General features: G+C 40.9%; 1 protein-coding gene across 1 annotated transcript; it reads right to left on the bottom strand.

The window, feature by feature from the left end:
- Positions 1–587: 587 nt before the first annotated feature.
- LOC147073590 (transmembrane protein 222) lies at positions 588–4,955 on the bottom strand. The gene is made up of 4 exons (XM_085944237.1): positions 4,734–4,955; positions 3,132–3,342; positions 2,389–2,519; positions 588–744 (listed from the first exon to the last, which is right to left on the bottom strand). Exons 1-4 carry the CDS (start codon positions 4,880–4,882, stop codon positions 666–668), a joined length of 570 nt encoding a protein of 189 aa, XP_085800363.1. The 5' UTR covers positions 4,883–4,955; the 3' UTR covers positions 588–665.
- Between the last annotated feature and the right edge of the window lie 16,195 nt (positions 4,956–21,150).

Raw genomic sequence — 21,150 nt, 5'->3', positions numbered from 1 at the left:
TATACTAGAATATATAATACATAATAACATAATAAATGCGTATTATGTGAGGACTTGTGTATGGGTATTTCGTCACTGTTCTGGCAGAAGACACTAATTTGAAAAAAGACATTGAGTTAGTTATACCAAAATGTTCGTTATTTCAAAGTTTACCGTCTGGAAACCTTCTTAATAAATAAACAGTCTTTATTTTAAAGTCATCCTTTTTACGATTACTTAATGAACTCACATGATAGACCATTTCAAACATTTTAAAAACTTCAAAGTCAAATTACTCAAAACTAGTATTCTCCAGTGAGTGTGTTGTGCCAGAACAGAGACGATTCAGTATTGGTTAAATTGAAATCAGTTCTGCGAAACACCATGACTAAATAAAGTTTAAACTCATTATTTGTGTTAATTATTGAAAAAACCCGTATTATTTCAGACTCATGCGTGAGTTATAGAGGTTTTTTTTCCACCAAAAATAACGATCTATATAAAAGGTATAGACATTTTTAAAAGTGCACTACCGATGGAAAAAAAATTATAAACCACGTGCCGCCACTGGTCACATGTGTTAAGTGATACAGAAGAAAACAACGGATATAGATAGATATCACGATAATTTATTTAAACATAATACTTAATTCTAGGTGCAGGTTTTATACTTAACATTGATAATTTTATAGTGCAAATGCAATAATACAACACACAGCAACTATGACGGTGAAGGGTAACCAGGTTTTTATGAACGCTGTACAACTGAAAAAAGTAAAAAAACGATTATCAGATTACAATAAGTGTCAACATTAGGTACTGTGATAACTTTAATATAATGTGAGTATTGTTGGTTATTAGTAGTATAAACGTGAAGTTTGATAGTTTTCATAGGAAATATGATGTAATTAGAGCAGAGTGACTCCAAGCGAGAGAAAACGATGCAATAGGCTTCATGTAAGAGCAGTCGGTAATAATTAAATTTACCATATGTAATTCGTGCGCAGCAGAAGTAATCGCAATTTCAATGTTAATTTGTTCCACTGTAGTATAAAATATTTTATATGACCGTCGATTCGCACCAATTTTAAAAAGTTTACCATAATTTTATCCTAAATTCTATATTTTAAACCTTTATATAGTACTACTGCTGTTGGCACATGAATACAGACTCCCAACAAAACATGATGCTTGTCAATCTTCTCGCTTTCACCTTGTCTTTAATAAATTTTAAGAAGCAGAAAGTACTAAGTTCTAGTACCAGCCCCCTAGCCTTGGTGACTGTTTCTGGAGCCATGGTCCAGGTTTGAATCCTGCGTCTAACACAAATAACACATTAAGTTGGACGAATAACTTATAAACTATTCCTCGTACAATAGTTCTGTTGATTCTGATTCTGTGGAGGCACATAATGTTTAACTTAGAAACAAGACTTTAAATATTTTTCCACATTTCGTCGTAAAATCTTTCACCTCCATGTCTAAATTATGTCCCACCTCCGCATTTGTTAAATGTAAATTTGTGCCCACTCCCCCTTATTAGGATGTGAGGTATGGATGACCCCTGATATTCTTATTTCAATTCCTTGAACAGGGATTTAATTTAATGCCTACATATTCAGAATTGGGTCTACACTGAGTTCTCGACTTACGACATTCGCACTTCGAACAAAAATATACATTTTTAAGAACACTAAAAGACTTGTCACGGGAACTTAAATTATCTCTGAGATTTCAGGAAGAAGGAGAGTGACAACTGTAACCAAAATTTGAATGCTAGCTCCGGCTGGTTTGAAAGATTTAAAAAACAAGAAAGTTACCGTAATGTGAAGATACATTGAAATAGAAGCTAAATGCATGCCTGGCTTTAACAGATGTAAAGATCATGTAACCCTTTTGTTGGGTGAAAATTTCGCTGGTTATAAGCTGAAGACATCTTTTATTTATCTAAAAATCCAAGAGCCTTCAAATGAATCCAAAACTGTACTTTGCCGCTACATTATCGTTGGAATAAAAAGACATGGATGACACAATGCCTTTTTCAAGAATGGTTTGACAAATTAATGTTTCATCCCAGAGTAAAGAAATATTGTGATGAAAAAGACAGCTTTTAAAATATAATAGAACTTGAAGAACCACGCAAAAAAATTGTGCTAGAAGACATAGCTGCAGCTTTTAGCAAAATCAATGATGCAATTTCAAAATATGGACTCAGGCACCGATAGATCTTCGAAGGTACACCGCCTCATTCAGCCAGCACTTGCCTGTTATAACGAAATTCGACTTACAACCTAGGTGGCGAAACAGAATCCCGTCGTAAGTTGAAAACTCACTGTATACCTATCCAAATTAATTTGTCAACATATGATAAGTAATTAACATACTATTGGTAAAGGATGTTGATTCTTACCTGACAAATTTTCCGTATATCAGTATATAGAATGCGAGTTTCACCATGTTCCATGACGAGCTGTTTCCATATTGCATGATGTTGAGCGCAGTTGCCACGTGCGAGTGACAATTGTCACAGAACAAATTATGCTAAAAGAAAAATAATTAAAAACAATTGTTGTCAGATGTAAATTTTATGAAAACCAACATTTTAAATAAATAATAGTAAATCTTGCTAGTAATGTAAACGTTCACTACGTGATACTAAGCAACCTCGCACACAAAAACTCAACACTACCACGGCCGGGTCAATTTCATCGAAGTAAGTAATTTACTTGACACAAAGTTTCTAAATGCACTGACATGTGTGTATAAAGAGCAGGGGTGTAGCAAGTTATTTCAGTGCCCGGGGTAGTAACGAAAGGTATGCGTACAGTACAATACAATATGGTACAATAGAGCGATAATGATAGTCAGCATTTCCTTAATCAACTAGATCAGTAGGATCTGTTATGACTTGTTAATTGCGACAATATCTCTTGTAATATATGGACTGCATTTGTATAAATTGGAAGGACAATGCATGAATCCTCACTCACTCATCGAGTCCGTTACGAGACGCACTACTATTGTCACAAGTCCTTCACTTCGCATAGTCAACCGTCATTCCACTCGAATTAAGTCTCTCAGTTCATTAATATAATCAATCTCATGATCACATCGATCTCACTACTAAGGGGCCGATTAGTAATATTGATTTACCATTCTTTTCTTGTATATCTCTGATGCCTCGGAGACGGCGAAATCCCATCCAGTGTCTCCGTGGGTCACCTGATTCTGCGAAAGTTTCCAATAGCGGGTCGGTCTTCCAAACGCCATGTTGTCTTCAGACACATAATAAGGTCCGGCGAAATCTCGAATAATCCCGGTCGATGTTGCGATGCCCATGTGACCCAAGAATGGGAACAGCCATCTTAAATTTATCAAAAAATGTAAGATTACAATATTATATTATGTGTTGTCGGTGGAAAAACTAATTGGTCCAGTGATACGTGAGTGGTCTATAAGGCGCTATAGATCTGCAGGTTGTTTGAGTTTGAATGGAGTAGAGCAGAGCATACAGAGACCTTTATCCTGCAGTGGATCGACACCAGAAAATAATTATGCTGATATCATTTAAAAACATATAGGACAGATGTGTTTCCTTAAGTTAATATCTATATCGTCTCTGTTCTGGCAGAACACACTAACTGGAGAATACTAGTTTTGAGTAATTTGACTTTGAAGTTGTTAAAATGTTTGAAATGGTCTATCATGTGAGTTTATTAAGTAATCGTAAAAAGGATGACTTTAAAATAAAGACTGTTTATTTATTAAGAAGGTTTCCAGACGGTAAAGTTTGAAACTCAATATGTCATTTTTTCAAATTAGTGTCTTCTGCCAGAACAGTGACGATATACTACGCAGTTGTGAGCAGCGCCTGTTGGAGGGAGGTAACCAAAAAGAATAGTGCACACTTGGACAGTTATGGGAATTAAGTAGATAATAATAGTTGATATAATTATTATTGATGATACCCTAATTAATGACTACATATGAAATCTATGACAGTTCACAAACTGATAATATAAAATTGGTGAAATTATTGGGAACCATTTAAAAAAATAATTACTGAACTATTTTATGAAAAACAAATTACTAAGAACACGTTTTGGTTTGAAAAGACATGTGCACTGCAAAAAATAAATAATAATAGATCAACATTGAAAACTTCAAGAAATGTACAGATATTCCTCGGTGTGCAATATTTTACACTTACGACCAAAAGACTATTTGAGATATTGAACAAAACTGCCATTGGTAAAGCCACTTGGAAGGGCAACAGCTGTATTCGCCCAAATTGATTCAGATAATAATATATTCCACTTCTGTGAGAGTGAACTGAGATTTTGGACGATTTTTTAAAACAGGGCATGTTACTTGTATTTTTGTAATATGTATGCTGTTTTTTTAAATTAAACATATTGAATTGAATTAATAATCAATAAGTAATGAAGGTTAAAAGAAATAAATTAAGGTTAAAATTACATATTACATTAAATTAATCGAGATGTTCAAATGACCTTTATCATTTATCACTTCTGTCAAAATGAATAATTAATCTTGCTCATTCATTAATTTGCATGTAAATGCACAGTTATTTATCGAGTGTTGTGTCGAGAATAAGCATTATTTTCAACACAATTCAATAGTTTTACAACAAAATGTTTAAAATAATGTAGCCTTTATTGATAAATATCAATGGTAACAATGAGAAACAGGGATTATCATCTAAGCCAAGATGATGTTAATCAGTTCACTCACGTCAGAACTGGAATCGGCGTCCACACGACGCAATAAGGAAAGCGATCTCTCTCAAAATCAATCGGGACGTCCATCGTCTTTCTTGTTGACTTATTTAATTTATTGTAATTCTTTTTCCCGCGCTGATAATGCAGACGGTTTGATGACATAAAAATGTTGACACCACAATCGCCACCAACATTACGCGCTGTTGACAGCTATCATTGAAATGTCAAACTTCAGTCTGAGTGTTGCCCTCTTTTTGTAATTGAACAGAGTAAAAAATGTGTTATTTTTTTGCTTCCCGTGTTTTTTTCCATTATTGAAAAACAAAATTATTAATCTTTCCAAAAACTTTAATTATTTATAGTTCAAAATATTTTTTATCGAAAAAACATTCGTAATATTGAAAGGAGTTTTACCTACCAATAAAACTCTTATTATTCATAATTATTTGACTTTGAAGTCCTTGAGATAGGGTTTGTTCCAAATCCAATCTCTTTCCAATCTCTTTGGTTTGTTCGTTCTTCTTCGCGTGAGGTTTATATTCTACTAATTTATTTTCCCTTTTCTTGTCGTTGTCATTCCTCACTTTTTATCATAGATAACAGACGTATATATGCTTTTTATTTACTAGTCATACCCGCGCGTCCATTTTTTATGTAGGGAGTTTGTGACCCCTTTGTCTTCATTATGATATGGCTCAAGGAACCAGGTAGAAGTTACCTGGACTTCAAAGTCAACATGAATAATAAGAGTTTTATTGGTAAGTAAAACACCTTTCATTATTCGAATTTGACTTTGAAGTCCTTGAGATATCTGTTTGTTATCACCTGGTGTTGGGTATGCCAAATTCCTGTATGTGACAATGATTCATTGACGAGGTATAGACCATCGTGACTTTCAATGTATATGGTTGAATAGAGAAGTTAGTGGGTTCTTTTCCCCTTCTGATGGTGGTGTGTCCATCGTTCTCTGGTAGTTGTAGTGAATAATGTCGACTCACTACGCCAGTTACCTACCTCTCTTTAAGAGGACGTTCTACAGAATTGGCCTTGAGAATTGAAAATATGATTTTTTAACATGTGGTCCATAATATCTGGTCTACTAGTTAATATAAAAAGGTCGTGTCAAAGTTGTTTGTGTTAATAAATTTGCTCTGTGACTGATCTGACTCATATTTCACATTTATTTCATCAGGGCTGTCGAAGACATAAATCATAATATATATTTATAATTTTAAATTTTTATTTATAATATATATTATTTAAGTTTTGTGCATCTAATGCCGGGTCCACACTGGCAACAAGTTAATTTGCTGGCAATCTCGTTAGATTTTACGATAATTATTGTAAAATTTCTTAAGCAATTATGGTAAGTATCGTAAAATTTAATGAGGTTGCCAGCAACTTGTTGCCAGTGTGGAAATGGCTTAATATCCACTGTGGTTCACGTAGTGGCATGGACCTGGGGTTAGCTAATTCAGAAAGTCAACACCCATGATAGAATTTTTTTCCAGTTTTGGTTGCATTATATTCCAAAACTCTTCTGTAAAAATCGTTTCCGAGTTTATAAATGGAAATTTCTCGGTGTACATAGTAAACAAACCTACGAATAAAAAAAGACAAAAAGGAACATACTGATTCATCGCAGTAAAATCTGGTAATCAAATTCGCCATTTTGAAAAGCGACGATTTTGCGTAAGCAAATATCACGTGGTCTGTACGTGTGCGGCAAACTTCGAATGTGTTTGTAATTTTGTGCAAAGTGCGAATGTAATGTTTTCAAATAATTGATATGGATTAATTATACCATCGTATTATTTTCTCGAAATCATAAACATACTATAATAGTATTTGAGTATCAACCTATGTTCAATTTGAATTGGGTTATAATAATAATATACCCGTATATATATCAATAGTATGTTTGCTACAAAATCCACCCAAGTTATCAGTACGTACTTGCACAGGTTTGATTAAAAACCATGATGAAATTAACATTTAAAAAATATGAATGCTTAATATTATTTTGACAGCCCTGTTTTCTGATCGGCTTCATCTCGCAGGTGTTCGTAAAATAATAATAATTCTCCGCGCGGCAGAAATTATCAGTAATAATAATAATATTTCTTGAAATAAAATCTCCGATGATTAGTGATTTTTGCGAAAAGATCGATTTAAATTGACGTAGTTACGACGCCGAGGTCCTTTTTATACTGAATTATATTTGAACGGCGGTCTCTTCAGCGGGCCCTTAAGAGGACGTTCTACAGAATTGGCCTTGAGAATTGAAAATATGATTTTTTAACATGTGGTCCATAATATCTGGTCTACTAGTTAATATAAAAAGGTCGTGTCAAAGTTGTTTGTGTTAATAAATTTGCTCTGTGACTGATCTGACTCATATTTCACATTTATTTCATCAGGGCTGTCGAAGACATAAATCATAATATATATTTATAATTTTAAATTTTTATTTATAATATATATTATTTAAGTTTTGTGCATCTAATGCCGGGTCCACACTGGCAACAAGTTAATTTGCTGGCAACCTCGTTAGATTTTACGATAATTATTGTAAAATTTCTTAAGCAATTATGGTAAGTATCGTAAAATTTAATGAGGTTGCCAGCAACTTGTTGCCAGTGTGGAAATGGCTTAATATCCACTGTGGTTCACGTAGTGGCATGGACCTGGGGTTAGCTAATTCAGAAAGTCAACACCCATGATAGAATTTTTTTCCAGTTTTGGTTGCATTATATTCCAAAACTCTTCTGTAAAAATCGTTTCCGAGTTTATAAATGGAAATTTCTCGGTGTACATAGTAAACAAACCTACGAATAAAAAAAGACAAAAAGGAACATACTGATTCATCGCAGTAAAATCTGGTAATCAAATTCGCCATTTTGAAAAGCGACGATTTTGCGTAAGCAAATATCACGTGGTCTGTACGTGTGCGGCAAACTTCGAATGTGTTTGTAATTTTGTGCAAAGTGCGAATGTAATGTTTTCAAATAATTGATATGGATTAATTATACCATCGTATTATTTTCTCGAAATCATAAACATACTATAATAGTATTTGAGTATCAACCTATGTTCAATTTGAATTGGGTTATAATAATAATATACCCGTATATATATCAATAGTATGTTTGCTACAAAATCCACCCAAGTTATCAGTACGTACTTGCACAGGTTTGATTAAAAACCATGATGAAATTAACATTTAAAAAATATGAATGCTTAATATTATTTTGACAGCCCTGTTTTCTGATCGGCTTCATCTCGCAGGTGTTCGTAAAATAATAATAATTCTCCGCGCGGCAGAAATTATCAGTAATAATAATAATATTTCTTGAAATAAAATCTCCGATGATTAGTGATTTTTGCGAAAAGATCGATTTAAATTGACGTAGTTACGACGCCGAGGTCCTTTTTATACTGAATTATATTTGAACGGCGGTCTCTTCAGCGGGCCCTTAAGAGGACGTTCTACAGAATTGGCCTTGAGAATTGAAAATATGATTTTTTAACATGTGGTCCATAATATCTGGTCTACTAGTTAATATAAAAAGGTCGTGTCAAAGTTGTTTGTGTTAATAAATTTGCTCTGTGACTGATCTGACTCATATTTCACATTTATTTCATCAGGGCTGTCGAAGACATAAATCATAATATATATTTATAATTTTAAATTTTTATTTATAATATATATTATTTAAGTTTTGTGCATCTAATGCCGGGTCCACACTGGCAACAAGTTAATTTGCTGGCAACCTCGTTAGATTTTACGATAATTATTGTAAAATTTCTTAAGCAATTATGGTAAGTATCGTAAAATTTAATGAGGTTGCCAGCAACTTGTTGCCAGTGTGGAAATGGCTTAATATCCACTGTGGTTCACGTAGTGGCATGGACCTGGGGTTAGCTAATTCAGAAAGTCAACACCCATGATAGAATTTTTTTCCAGTTTTGGTTGCATTATATTCCAAAACTCTTCTGTAAAAATCGTTTCCGAGTTTATAAATGGAAATTTCTCGGTGTACATAGTAAACAAACCTACGAATAAAAAAAGACAAAAAGGAACATACTGATTCATCGCAGTAAAATCTGGTAATCAAATTCGCCATTTTGAAAAGCGACGATTTTGCGTAAGCAAATATCACGTGGTCTGTACGTGTGCGGCAAACTTCGAATGTGTTTGTAATTTTGTGCAAAGTGCGAATGTAATGTTTTCAAATAATTGATATGGATTAATTATACCATCGTATTATTTTCTCGAAATCATAAACATACTATAATAGTATTTGAGTATCAACCTATGTTCAATTTGAATTGGGTTATAATAATAATATACCCGTATATATATCAATAGTATGTTTGCTACAAAATCCACCCAAGTTATCAGTACGTACTTGCACAGGTTTGATTAAAAACCATGATGAAATTAACATTTAAAAAATATGAATGCTTAATATTATTTTGACAGCCCTGTTTTCTGATCGGCTTCATCTCGCAGGTGTTCGTAAAATAATAATAATTCTCCGCGCGGCAGAAATTATCAGTAATAATAATAATATTTCTTGAAATAAAATCTCCGATGATTAGTGATTTTTGCGAAAAGATCGATTTAAATTGACGTAGTTACGACGCCGAGGTCCTTTTTATACTGAATTATATTTGAACGGCGGTCTCTTCAGCGGGCCCTTAAGAGGACGTTCTACAGAATTGGCCTTGAGAATTGAAAATATGATTTTTTAACATGTGGTCCATAATATCTGGTCTACTAGTTAATATAAAAAGGTCGTGTCAAAGTTGTTTGTGTTAATAAATTTGCTCTGTGACTGATCTGACTCATATTTCACATTTATTTCATCAGGGCTGTCGAAGACATAAATCATAATATATATTTATAATTTTAAATTTTTATTTATAATATATATTATTTAAGTTTTGTGCATCTAATGCCGGGTCCACACTGGCAACAAGTTAATTTGCTGGCAACCTCGTTAGATTTTACGATAATTATTGTAAAATTTCTTAAGCAATTATGGTAAGTATCGTAAAATTTAATGAGGTTGCCAGCAACTTGTTGCCAGTGTGGAAATGGCTTAATATCCACTGTGGTTCACGTAGTGGCATGGACCTGGGGTTAGCTAATTCAGAAAGTCAACACCCATGATAGAATTTTTTTCCAGTTTTGGTTGCATTATATTCCAAAACTCTTCTGTAAAAATCGTTTCCGAGTTTATAAATGGAAATTTCTCGGTGTACATAGTAAACAAACCTACGAATAAAAAAAGACAAAAAGGAACATACTGATTCATCGCAGTAAAATCTGGTAATCAAATTCGCCATTTTGAAAAGCGACGATTTTGCGTAAGCAAATATCACGTGGTCTGTACGTGTGCGGCAAACTTCGAATGTGTTTGTAATTTTGTGCAAAGTGCGAATGTAATGTTTTCAAATAATTGATATGGATTAATTATACCATCGTATTATTTTCTCGAAATCATAAACATACTATAATAGTATTTGAGTATCAACCTATGTTCAATTTGAATTGGGTTATAATAATAATATACCCGTATATATATCAATAGTATGTTTGCTACAAAATCCACCCAAGTTATCAGTACGTACTTGCACAGGTTTGATTAAAAACCATGATGAAATTAACATTTAAAAAATATGAATGCTTAATATTATTTTGACAGCCCTGTTTTCTGATCGGCTTCATCTCGCAGGTGTTCGTAAAATAATAATAATTCTCCGCGCGGCAGAAATTATCAGTAATAATAATAATATTTCTTGAAATAAAATCTCCGATGATTAGTGATTTTTGCGAAAAGATCGATTTAAATTGACGTAGTTACGACGCCGAGGTCCTTTTTATACTGAATTATATTTGAACGGCGGTCTCTTCAGCGGGCCCTTAAGAGGACGTTCTACAGAATTGGCCTTGAGAATTGAAAATATGATTTTTTAACATGTGGTCCATAATATCTGGTCTACTAGTTAATATAAAAAGGTCGTGTCAAAGTTGTTTGTGTTAATAAATTTGCTCTGTGACTGATCTGACTCATATTTCACATTTATTTCATCAGGGCTGTCGAAGACATAAATCATAATATATATTTATAATTTTAAATTTTTATTTATAATATATATTATTTAAGTTTTGTGCATCTAATGCCGGGTCCACACTGGCAACAAGTTAATTTGCTGGCAACCTCGTTAGATTTTACGATAATTATTGTAAAATTTCTTAAGCAATTATGGTAAGTATCGTAAAATTTAATGAGGTTGCCAGCAACTTGTTGCCAGTGTGGAAATGGCTTAATATCCACTGTGGTTCACGTAGTGGCATGGACCTGGGGTTAGCTAATTCAGAAAGTCAACACCCATGATAGAATTTTTTTCCAGTTTTGGTTGCATTATATTCCAAAACTCTTCTGTAAAAATCGTTTCCGAGTTTATAAATGGAAATTTCTCGGTGTACATAGTAAACAAACCTACGAATAAAAAAAGACAAAAAGGAACATACTGATTCATCGCAGTAAAATCTGGTAATCAAATTCGCCATTTTGAAAAGCGACGATTTTGCGTAAGCAAATATCACGTGGTCTGTACGTGTGCGGCAAACTTCGAATGTGTTTGTAATTTTGTGCAAAGTGCGAATGTAATGTTTTCAAATAATTGATATGGATTAATTATACCATCGTATTATTTTCTCGAAATCATAAACATACTATAATAGTATTTGAGTATCAACCTATGTTCAATTTGAATTGGGTTATAATAATAATATACCCGTATATATATCAATAGTATGTTTGCTACAAAATCCACCCAAGTTATCAGTACGTACTTGCACAGGTTTGATTAAAAACCATGATGAAATTAACATTTAAAAAATATGAATGCTTAATATTATTTTGACAGCCCTGTTTTCTGATCGGCTTCATCTCGCAGGTGTTCGTAAAATAATAATAATTCTCCGCGCGGCAGAAATTATCAGTAATAATAATAATATTTCTTGAAATAAAATCTCCGATGATTAGTGATTTTTGCGAAAAGATCGATTTAAATTGACGTAGTTACGACGCCGAGGTCCTTTTTATACTGAATTATATTTGAACGGCGGTCTCTTCAGCGGGCCCTTAAGATATCATCTATTGGGTATATTCAGTGGCGCACCCAGGGGGGAGCCAAGGGGCCCTGGCACCCCCCAAAAATGAAAATTATCAGAATGATTTTAAACATTGAAATTGAAAGCCAATAAACTATACCATTGAGCTTAGACAAATAAAAACACGGCAAAAAAATGATTTGTAATAATTCTCCAGCACCCTTTTAGAAAAAATTCTTAGATTTTAATTTCTAATACAAAAATTTCGAAACACTAATGTCAAGTTTTTTTATAAACCCAATCCCTAATGGAACTGTCAAAAAATTCTCGGTGTCCACCCGAATACCGGAGTGGTGTAGGTCATGGCTGGGGAGAACTGACAGGGCTCTAGCATGAGGGCCCGGGCTGTGGGGGGCCCGGCGTGTCGGGTTGACCAGATAAGTGAGATAAACACACATCATAAATTAGCTTTAATAGTAAAAAAAAGTCGCCTGCGGCGCTATTATACTTCATGGCTATGAACATTTTCAATTACTTATATAATCGTGCAATATATTTTTTGATTATTATGTGTCGATACACGACAGCTCCATTATTAAAGTAGATGTATTAAAAATCGCCAATAATTCACTGTATAAGTACCTACCCTTAATTTGAACTAAAACACAATATGAAAAACATTAATGTAGTGTTGCACACTGCCTCCAATCTTAGCGGTAGGTAGGGGGCCCCGAAATATCCTAGCCTGAGGGCCCGTTTCAGGATGTGGGGACCATGGTGTAGGTACACCGAGTGCAATAGACAAAAGACGGATAAACGAGAAATTAGGCTGTGAAGAAGAAAAAGAGCCTATTGGACTAATTTACATTCTCTTCCTTGGCCCCCCCCCAATATTAAATCCTGGGTGCGCCACTGGGTATATTTACAGTTTAAGGAAGCCACCACTGAGCGGACACTGCCTGGTGGTTCTTGTACCCCTGCTTCCAACAGTACTGACCTTATCCAATTCCCTATAACTGTCCTGGTGGCTGGTTTTGGTGGTCCTCTTGAAGATATAAATAATTCCGAAATATCCACACTTTTCTCTCTCCTTGGGTTTGACATGCAGACGAGTTTCCGTAAACAGAATACTGGGTTGATGTTTTGACACGTGGAAGCGCTTAGCTTCCATTCCGATTGACGATGCTTTGCGGTATCTGTCTTTGCGCCAAACATTGGCCATACAATAATTATGTGGTCACCTTTATCCACTAATCCATTGTCTACTATTACTGAGTAGTGTGATGTCATGATGTTCCCCTTCGCCCCGATGCGAGAAGCAGCCGAGTAGGTAGCTGTCCTGCGAAACATTTCGAATAGGTTGTACTCCACCGGTGTTGTTTTCCTAAGATGATCTACCACTCGTCCTGGATCCCAAACCGGTGGTTTGACGGGTTTCATTTTACGTACCGAAATTTATTGCCTGTAACATATCGAGTGCTTAAAGTCAGACAACGTTATCTACAAAAAAGTGTTTTTTTGTGAGATAACGTTATTTTACATTTACGGCTACATGATAGTCAAACAACGTTATGTCAATCTTTTCTAATTTCTTATTAAATCGTCAGTAAAGTTTAACGCTAACTACATAAGTTACCCTTGTTTTCATATTTTTTTTAAAACTATCCCTATAAATGTTAACATCATCATAAGCAAGATAAATGTACAATACACAATAAATTATAAAATATTAACATTAGGTTTTAAATAAACATTTCCCTTGTTGAGTTACAAGAATCTAAAATAACGATTTTTGGCTCTCCTGTAAAGTTGCACTTTTGTAGATAGTGTTGTTTGACACTAAGCCCTCGATATTGTGTTGTACTACCACGTTGATGCTGATATTTACAATGATAATCGGTTTGCAAAATGTGGCTATGGCTGACTTATGCACCAGGATGGTGTTGTACGACAAACCCTCCATGTTGTGCAAATAGCCTAGTGTCACCGGCCTTTCGTTGGTGAGACGAATTTGGCGGGCCGTGACACTGGGTTTAGGCCAAGAGTGAGGGGCAGGAGACTGAAACACACGTTAGAGTCAACAAGTTTATTGGTTTTTTTTTTTAACTATTGACACAATTGATAAAGACAAGGCGTAGCGGTGCACGAGGCTGCAAAGCACGCGGGCAGGCTGGGGCACGAGGCGGTGGCGAGGGTCACAGCCGAAGCGGCAGCTGTCATAGCCCAGTGGTCATTGAAGTTAAAGTCCCTCCACCAAACCCGCCCCGTACCACCCTGGGTCTTAATCGAGAGTATCACGGGACCCATCAATTGGTGATGTGAAGCATCTAAGAATTGGCCTGGGAGTGTCCTGGGAGAAGATGCCCAAGACTTAGATTGCTACGCTCAAAGTGAGCTCTGACTGAGTTTACTGAGTTTACTCTAATGCAAAGTGCCAGGGAGAGAAAAAGCACATGGAAATTACTAAAAAGAAAATGAACCTACTTGTTTATTAAATTAAAGAACGAAGCTAATCATACAGGCAGCAAAATTTATGTGAAGAGATCTTCACGCCCGTAGTAAGACGCCGCAAATTTTTTGAAAGCAAGATAATTGGCCTTAGTAGCAACCAGGTCGGACGGGCCGATGGGTCCAACAGCTGGTTGGACCGACCTGAGCATTTCCTCCCGTTCGGAGCACATACTCAGACACTCCCATAGGATGTGGTTGGCATCCTGTATTTCCCCTCCGCATGGACATGTCGGACGGCTTACAAGTCCAAGCTCGAAGAGCTTGCCAGCGAATCCACCATGACCAGTCACAAATTGACTGGTGTAATGGTCTGGAGTCAGATATTTGGTTATCTCCATTCGCCACTGTATGTTTGGAAAAAACGTATATGTGTGCCGGCCCTTGGTCGATTCGTCCCACTTTCGCTGCCAGGTCGTAATGGCCGCGTTGAGCGACATGAGTCTAATTCTGCGCCTCAATAATGCTACTCCTTCGCCAGCTAGCCGAGGGGGAGGGACGAGGTGAAAATCACCAACGTCGGCCTCCTCGCCCTTGAGGAGCAATATTGAAGCGCCGCTGACCTGAATATGCAGGTCAAGTGGGAGAATGCCGGCCAGGACCGGGAGCGCGTCAGTTGAGGTAGTACGGTAGGCTTTGGTAATGGACAGAAGCGCGATGCGCTGTCCTCTTAAAAGAGAGATTCTAAGTTTGACACTTTTGGGAATGCGCGGGCACCAAGCACTGGCGGCATAAGCCGCGATTCCCATAAAAATGGCGCCGTAGGCGATCTTGAGCGCCCTTACTTTTAAGCCCCATCCTTCACCAGCCATGCGGCCGATCCTCTGGAAGGCCACCCCAGCCTTGTGGACTTGGGTTTCGGCATGGTGTAGGAAATTTAACATTGTGTCCATTTTGACGCCTAGATAGGTGACGATCTTCGACACTTTCACTCTCGTGTCACCGAATCGGACTGTGGGTAGTCTCGAACAGCTAAGTCGTCTCGGTCCTTTAAGGACAATGGCTTCTGTCTTGGAAGGTGCGAATGATAGTCTAGTTAATCTACCCCAAGCCTCAATTGATGCTAAAGCTTCGCCAACGGTGCTCTCAATCTTCGCCCTGCTGTCGGCCTCGACCAGCAGCAGCGCATCGTCTGCGTAGGCAATGACAGTACAGTCGGTTGGAAGCGGAATTCTAAGGAGATCGTCGAAGAGTACGTTCCAGAGAAGGGGCCCGAGGACTGAGCCCTGGGGACATCCCATGCTGGTGTTCCTCTTTATTGTGGTTGAACCAACTCGAAACTCGATCGATCTATTGGTGAAATAACTTTGAATTGACGCGAACAAATTTCCTGGTAGTCTCTTCAGCCGGAGCTTTCGAAGTATAAGAGGCCAAGACGCACTATCAAACGCACCTGCAATGTCCAGGAAAACTCCTAGGACGTATTTACGGCGAGAATTTTCAGCAATGGCAATCACGTTCCTTATGGCGTCGACTGTTGATTTGCCTCTTCTGAATCCAAATTGCTTATCGGAAAGCGGCGAGTGTGTCTCCAGGTGGGCTTCAATCCTGTGGCACAGTAGCTTCTCCAGCACTTTGCCCAGAGCGGGCAGAAGTGTTAGAGGGCGGTAGGCTTTGGGGCTAGACGGTTCTCGGCTGCCAGTTTTGGGGATTACCTTAAGTAAGCCCCTCTTCCAGCAGTCGGGGAACGTGCCGCTTCTGATGCAGTCACTGAGGAGGGCTGTAATCTCTGGCGCGGCGATGGCCCATGTGCGTTTGACAAGTAAATTGTCAATGCAGTCCGGGCCCGGGGCCTTGCCAGCAATCAACGTGCGTATGATGTGGTTGATCTCCTGTTCGGAAGGCAACGATGAGTGATCCGTGTCGATGGGAAGAGAAGCCTCAAAGCGGGCCATCCTCATGGCGTCATCATCCCTGGATTCGTCATCCAGGGGGATGAGGGCCTCGAGTAGGACCGCAGCCGTTTCAGACTCGGTACTGGTGAATCCGCCACCCGGTTTCTCGATGCCGCACAGGAGGCTCGTCGGTCTGAGTCCCAGCCTCAATGCGCGGTATGGAGGACCCCAGGGGTCCGAACCTCCCTCAATGGTGACGAAGTTACGCCAGTAGTCTTTCTTGGCTTGAGTAATCGCTTTCTTGTATTCCATTCGGGTGGATTTGGTCATGGTTGCAAGGGGATCGATGGAGGCAGGTGGTTGCTTGCGCAGGCGTGCACGTTGATGGGCCTTGCGCGCTTTTCTGAAAAGGTCACGCAGGCGCGAAACATGCTGCGTCCACCACGGCGACTGGCTTGGTGGCTTGGGCTTGCAGCGTCCAAGTGAAGCTTCGGCTGATCCGGTGATGTCTGCAGTCAGTCGTGAGGCGGCTGAGTGCAGGTCCGGAAATCGGGTTCTAGATGTCCTGTCAAGCTTTTTGGAGAGCACCTCTTCAAACTTTTCCCAATTCCCGTCGCGCGTTCTAAATCGCGTGGGCGGGGTTGGGGATACGTCAGAGACGCCATCGTGCGAGGAGACAGTGGCCAGCTCAAAAGTGATCAGCCGGTGATCACTCATGGAAGCGCTCTCATGGACTTTCCAGCCGCTGATTCGTCTCGCGACGGACTCAGTGGCCAGGGTGATGTCGATGTGGGTGCTTCCGGAGTTTGCGTGCGACACGAAAGTCGGCAAGCTGTTGGGGTCGTTGAGGACGACCAGGTTGTGCTGGTGAACCAGCTCCTCGATGACGTCCGCGTCGCATAGGGGGATATCCACGGGCGCCCAGAGGGGGGATTGCGAGTTTGCATCCGCACAGATGATGACATCCCTGCCACCAACTGCGCGTAGGATGCCGTCGAGCACTGATGCCACGTGTTCCTTTGTGCTCTTAAAGCTGAAGTAGGCGGAGATAACCACCACACTGCCTCCTCCGGGAAAGCTTATGTCTGCACATGCGACTAGCTCAGTTGACAGGTGCGCCCAGTGGTCAGTCAAGGGGCGCCGGCCGGGGCGCAGGCTGCAGCGGGGCACAAGGCGGCGGCGAGGGTCACAGCCGAAGCGGTGGCTGTCGTAGCCGCCGTCGTCGGCGCCAGCCGGGTCATAGGTTGCAGCGAGGCGGCACACCACGAGGCGTAGGCTGGGGCACAGGCCGGGGCGCAGACGGCAGCAGGGCACAAGGCGGCACGGCGCGTGGTGCAGACTGGGGCGATTTCGCTGTCACGGCTAAACGCAATCAAAAATAATAAGGTCAACAAAAAACAGCGGGGCACGAAGCGGCGGCTGTCGTAAGCAAGTGGTTAGGCAGGGGGCGCTGGTCGCAGCGGGGCGGCACAATACAAGGCGCAGGCTGGGGCACATTGAAGTTAAAGTCCCTCCACCAAACCCGCCCCGTACCACCCTTGGTCTTAATCGAGAGTATCACGGGACCAGTCAATTGGTGATGTGAAGCATCTAAGAATTGGCCTGGGAGTGTCCTGGGAGAAGATGCCCAAGACTTAGATTTCTACGATCAAAGTGAGCTCTGACTGAGTTTACTCTAATGCAAAGTGCCAGGGAGAGAAAAAGCACATGGAAATTACTAAAAAGAAAATGAAGCTACTTGTTTATTAAATTAAAGAACGAAGCTAATTATACAGGCAGCAAAATTTAGGTGAAGAGATCTTCACGCCCGTAGTAAGACGCCGCAATTTTTTTGAAAGCAAGATAATTGGCTTAGTAGCAACCAGGTCGGACGGGCCGATGGGTCCAACAGCTGGTTGGACCGACCTGAGTATTTCCTCCCGTTCGGAGCACATACTCAGACACTCCCATAGGATGTGGTTGGCATCCTGTATTTCCCCTCCGCATGGACATGTCGGACGGCTTGTAAGTCCAAGCTCGAAGAGCTTGCCAGCGAATCCACCATGACCAGTTACAAATTGACTGGTGTAATGGTCTGGAGTCAGATATTTGGTTATCTCCATTCGCCACTGTATGTCTGAAAAAAACGTATATGTGTGCCGGCCCTTGGTCGATTCGTCCCACTTTCGCTGCCAGGTCTTAATGGCTGCATCGAGCGACATGAGTCTAATTCTGCGCCTCAATAATTCTACTCCTTCGCCAGCTAGCCGAGGGGGGCGGGGGGGACGAGGAGAAAATCACCAACGTCGGCCTCCTCGCCCTTGAGGAGCAATATTGAAGCGCCGCTGACCTGAATGTGCAGGTCAAGTGGGAGAATGCCGGCCAGGACCGGGAGCGCGTCAGTTGAGGACGTTGAGGTAGTACGGTAGGCCTTGGTAATGGACAGAAGCGCGATGCGCTGTCCTCTTAAAAGAGAGATTCTAAGTTTGACACTTTTGGGAATGCGCGGGCACCAAGCACTGGCGGCATAAGCCGCAATTCCCATAAAAATGGCGCCGTAGGCGATCTTGAGCGCTCTTACTTTTTTAAGCCCCATCCTTCACCAGCCATGCGGCCGATCCTCTGGAAGGCCACCCCAGCAGCGCTCGAAATGGAAAAGTTTACGAACCGGAGCGCTCGACATCTACGACTATCGACTCTACAAATCAAATCGTATATGTATTTTATAAAAATAAATGTGTCAGATTTTCTATTCTATGGTAATGTGGCATGGTGTAGTAACATTGTGTCTATTTTGACGCCTAGATAGGTGACGATCTTCGACACTTTCACTCTTGTGTCACCGAATCGGACTGTGGATAGTCTCGAACACCTTAGTCGTCTCGGTCCTTTGAGGACAATGGCTTCTGTCTTGGAAGGTGCGAATGATAGTCTAGTTAATCTACCCCAAGCCTCAATTAATGCTAAGGCTTCGCCAACGGTGCTCTCAATCTTCGCTCTGCTGTCGGCCTGGACCAGCAGCAGCGCATCGTCTGCGTAGGCGATGACAGTACAGTCGGTTGGAAGCGGAATTCTAAGGAGATCGTCGAAGAGTACATTCCAGAGAAGGGGCCCGAGGACTGAGCCCTGGGGACATCCCATGCTGGTGTTCCTCTCTATTGTGGTTGATCCAACTTGAAACTCGATCGATCTATTGGTGAAATAACATTGAACTGACGTGAACAAATTTCCTGGTAGTCTCTTTAGCCGGAGCTTTTGAAGTATAAGAGGCCAGGATGCACTATCAAACGCACCTGCAATGTCCAGGAAAACTCCTAGGACGTATTTACGGCGGGAATTTTCAGCAATGGCAATCACATTCCTTATGGCGTCGACTGTTGATTTGCCTCTTCTGAATCCAAATTGCTTATCGGAAAGCGGCGAGTGTGTCAGTAGCTTCTCCAGCACTTTGCCCAGAGCGGGCAGAAGTGTTAGAGGGCGGTAGGCTTTGAGGCTAGACGGTTCTCGGCTGCCAGCTTTGGGGATTACCTTGAGTAAGCCCCTCTTCCAGCAGTAGGGGAACGTGCCGCTCCTGATGCAGTCACTAATCTCTGGCGCAGCGATGGCCCATGTGCGTTTGACAAGTAAATTGTCAATGCAGTCCGGGCCTGGGGCTTTTCCAGCAATTAACGTGCGTACGATGTGGTTGATCTCCTGTTCGGAAGGCAACAATGAGTGATCCGTGTCGATGGAAAGAGAAGCCTCGAAGCGGGCCATCCTCATCCCTGGATACATCATCATCACAGGGGGATGAGAGCCTCGAGTAGGACCGCAACCGTTTCAGACTCAGTACTGGTGAATCCGCCACCCGGTTTCTCGATACCGCACAAGAGGCTCGTCAGTCTGTGTCCCAGCCTCAAAGTGCGGTATGGAGGACCCCAGGTGTCCGAACCTCCCTCGACGGTGACGAAGTTACGCCAGTAGTCTTTCTTGGCTTGAGTGATTGCTTTCTTGTATTCCATTCGGGTGGATTTGGCCATGGTTGCAAGGGGATCGATGGAGGCAGGTGGTTGCTTGCGCAGGCGTGCACGTTGATGGGCCTTGCGTGCTTTTCTGAAAAGGTCACACAGGCGCGAAATATGCTACGTCCACCACGGCGACTGGGTTGGTGGCTTGGGCTTGCAGCGTCCGAGTGAAGCTTCGGCTGATCCGGTGATGTCTGCAGTCAGTCGTGAGGCGGCCGAGTGTAGGTCCGGAAAACGGGTTCTAGATGTGCTGTCAAGCTTTTTGGAAAGCACCTCTTCAAACTTTTCCCAATTTCCGTCACGCTTTCTAAATCGCGTAGGCGGGGGTGGGGATACGTCAGAGACGCCATCGTGCGAGGAGTCAGCGGCCAGCTCAAAAGTGAACCGGTGATCACTCATGGGGACGCTCTCATGGACTCTCCAGCCGCTGATTCGTCTCGCGACGGACTCAGTGGCCAGAGTGATGTCGATGTGGGTGCTTCCGCGGTTTGCGTGCGACACAAAAGTCGGCATGCTGTTGGGGTCGATGAGGACGACCAGGTTGTGCTGGTGCACCAGCTCCTCGATGACGTCCGCGTCGCACAGGGGGATATCCACGGGTACCCAGAGGGGGGATTGCGAGTTGGCATCCGCACAGATGTTGACATCCCTGTAACCAACTGCGCGTAGAATGCCATCGAGCACTGATGCCACGTGTTCCTTTGTGCTCTTAAAGCGGAAGTAGGCGGAGATAACCACCACACTGCTTCCTCCGGGAAAGCTTATATCCGCGCACGCGACTAGCTCAGTTGACAGGTGCAAGAGCGACAGCACGCCAAGGCGGGGGTCAAGGGCGAATACACAGGCCTTTGGCTCTGCACATCTGGCACTGACGACAAGGCCCGCGCACCCGAGTCTCTTTTCAGTGACTTTGGGGCCCTTTTCAGAGCCCCAGTGGTACGGTACGGTGGTACGGTGGACGGTACAAACGACAAG

Source organism: Rhyacophila brunnea, unplaced genomic scaffold (genome assembly GCF_057557595.1).
Source record: "Rhyacophila brunnea isolate RB1 unplaced genomic scaffold, BYU_Rbru_1.0 scaffold_17, whole genome shotgun sequence".
Classification (NCBI taxonomy): Eukaryota; Metazoa; Arthropoda; class Insecta; order Trichoptera; family Rhyacophilidae; genus Rhyacophila; species Rhyacophila brunnea.
This window is presented reverse-complemented; position numbering and strand designations above follow the sequence as displayed.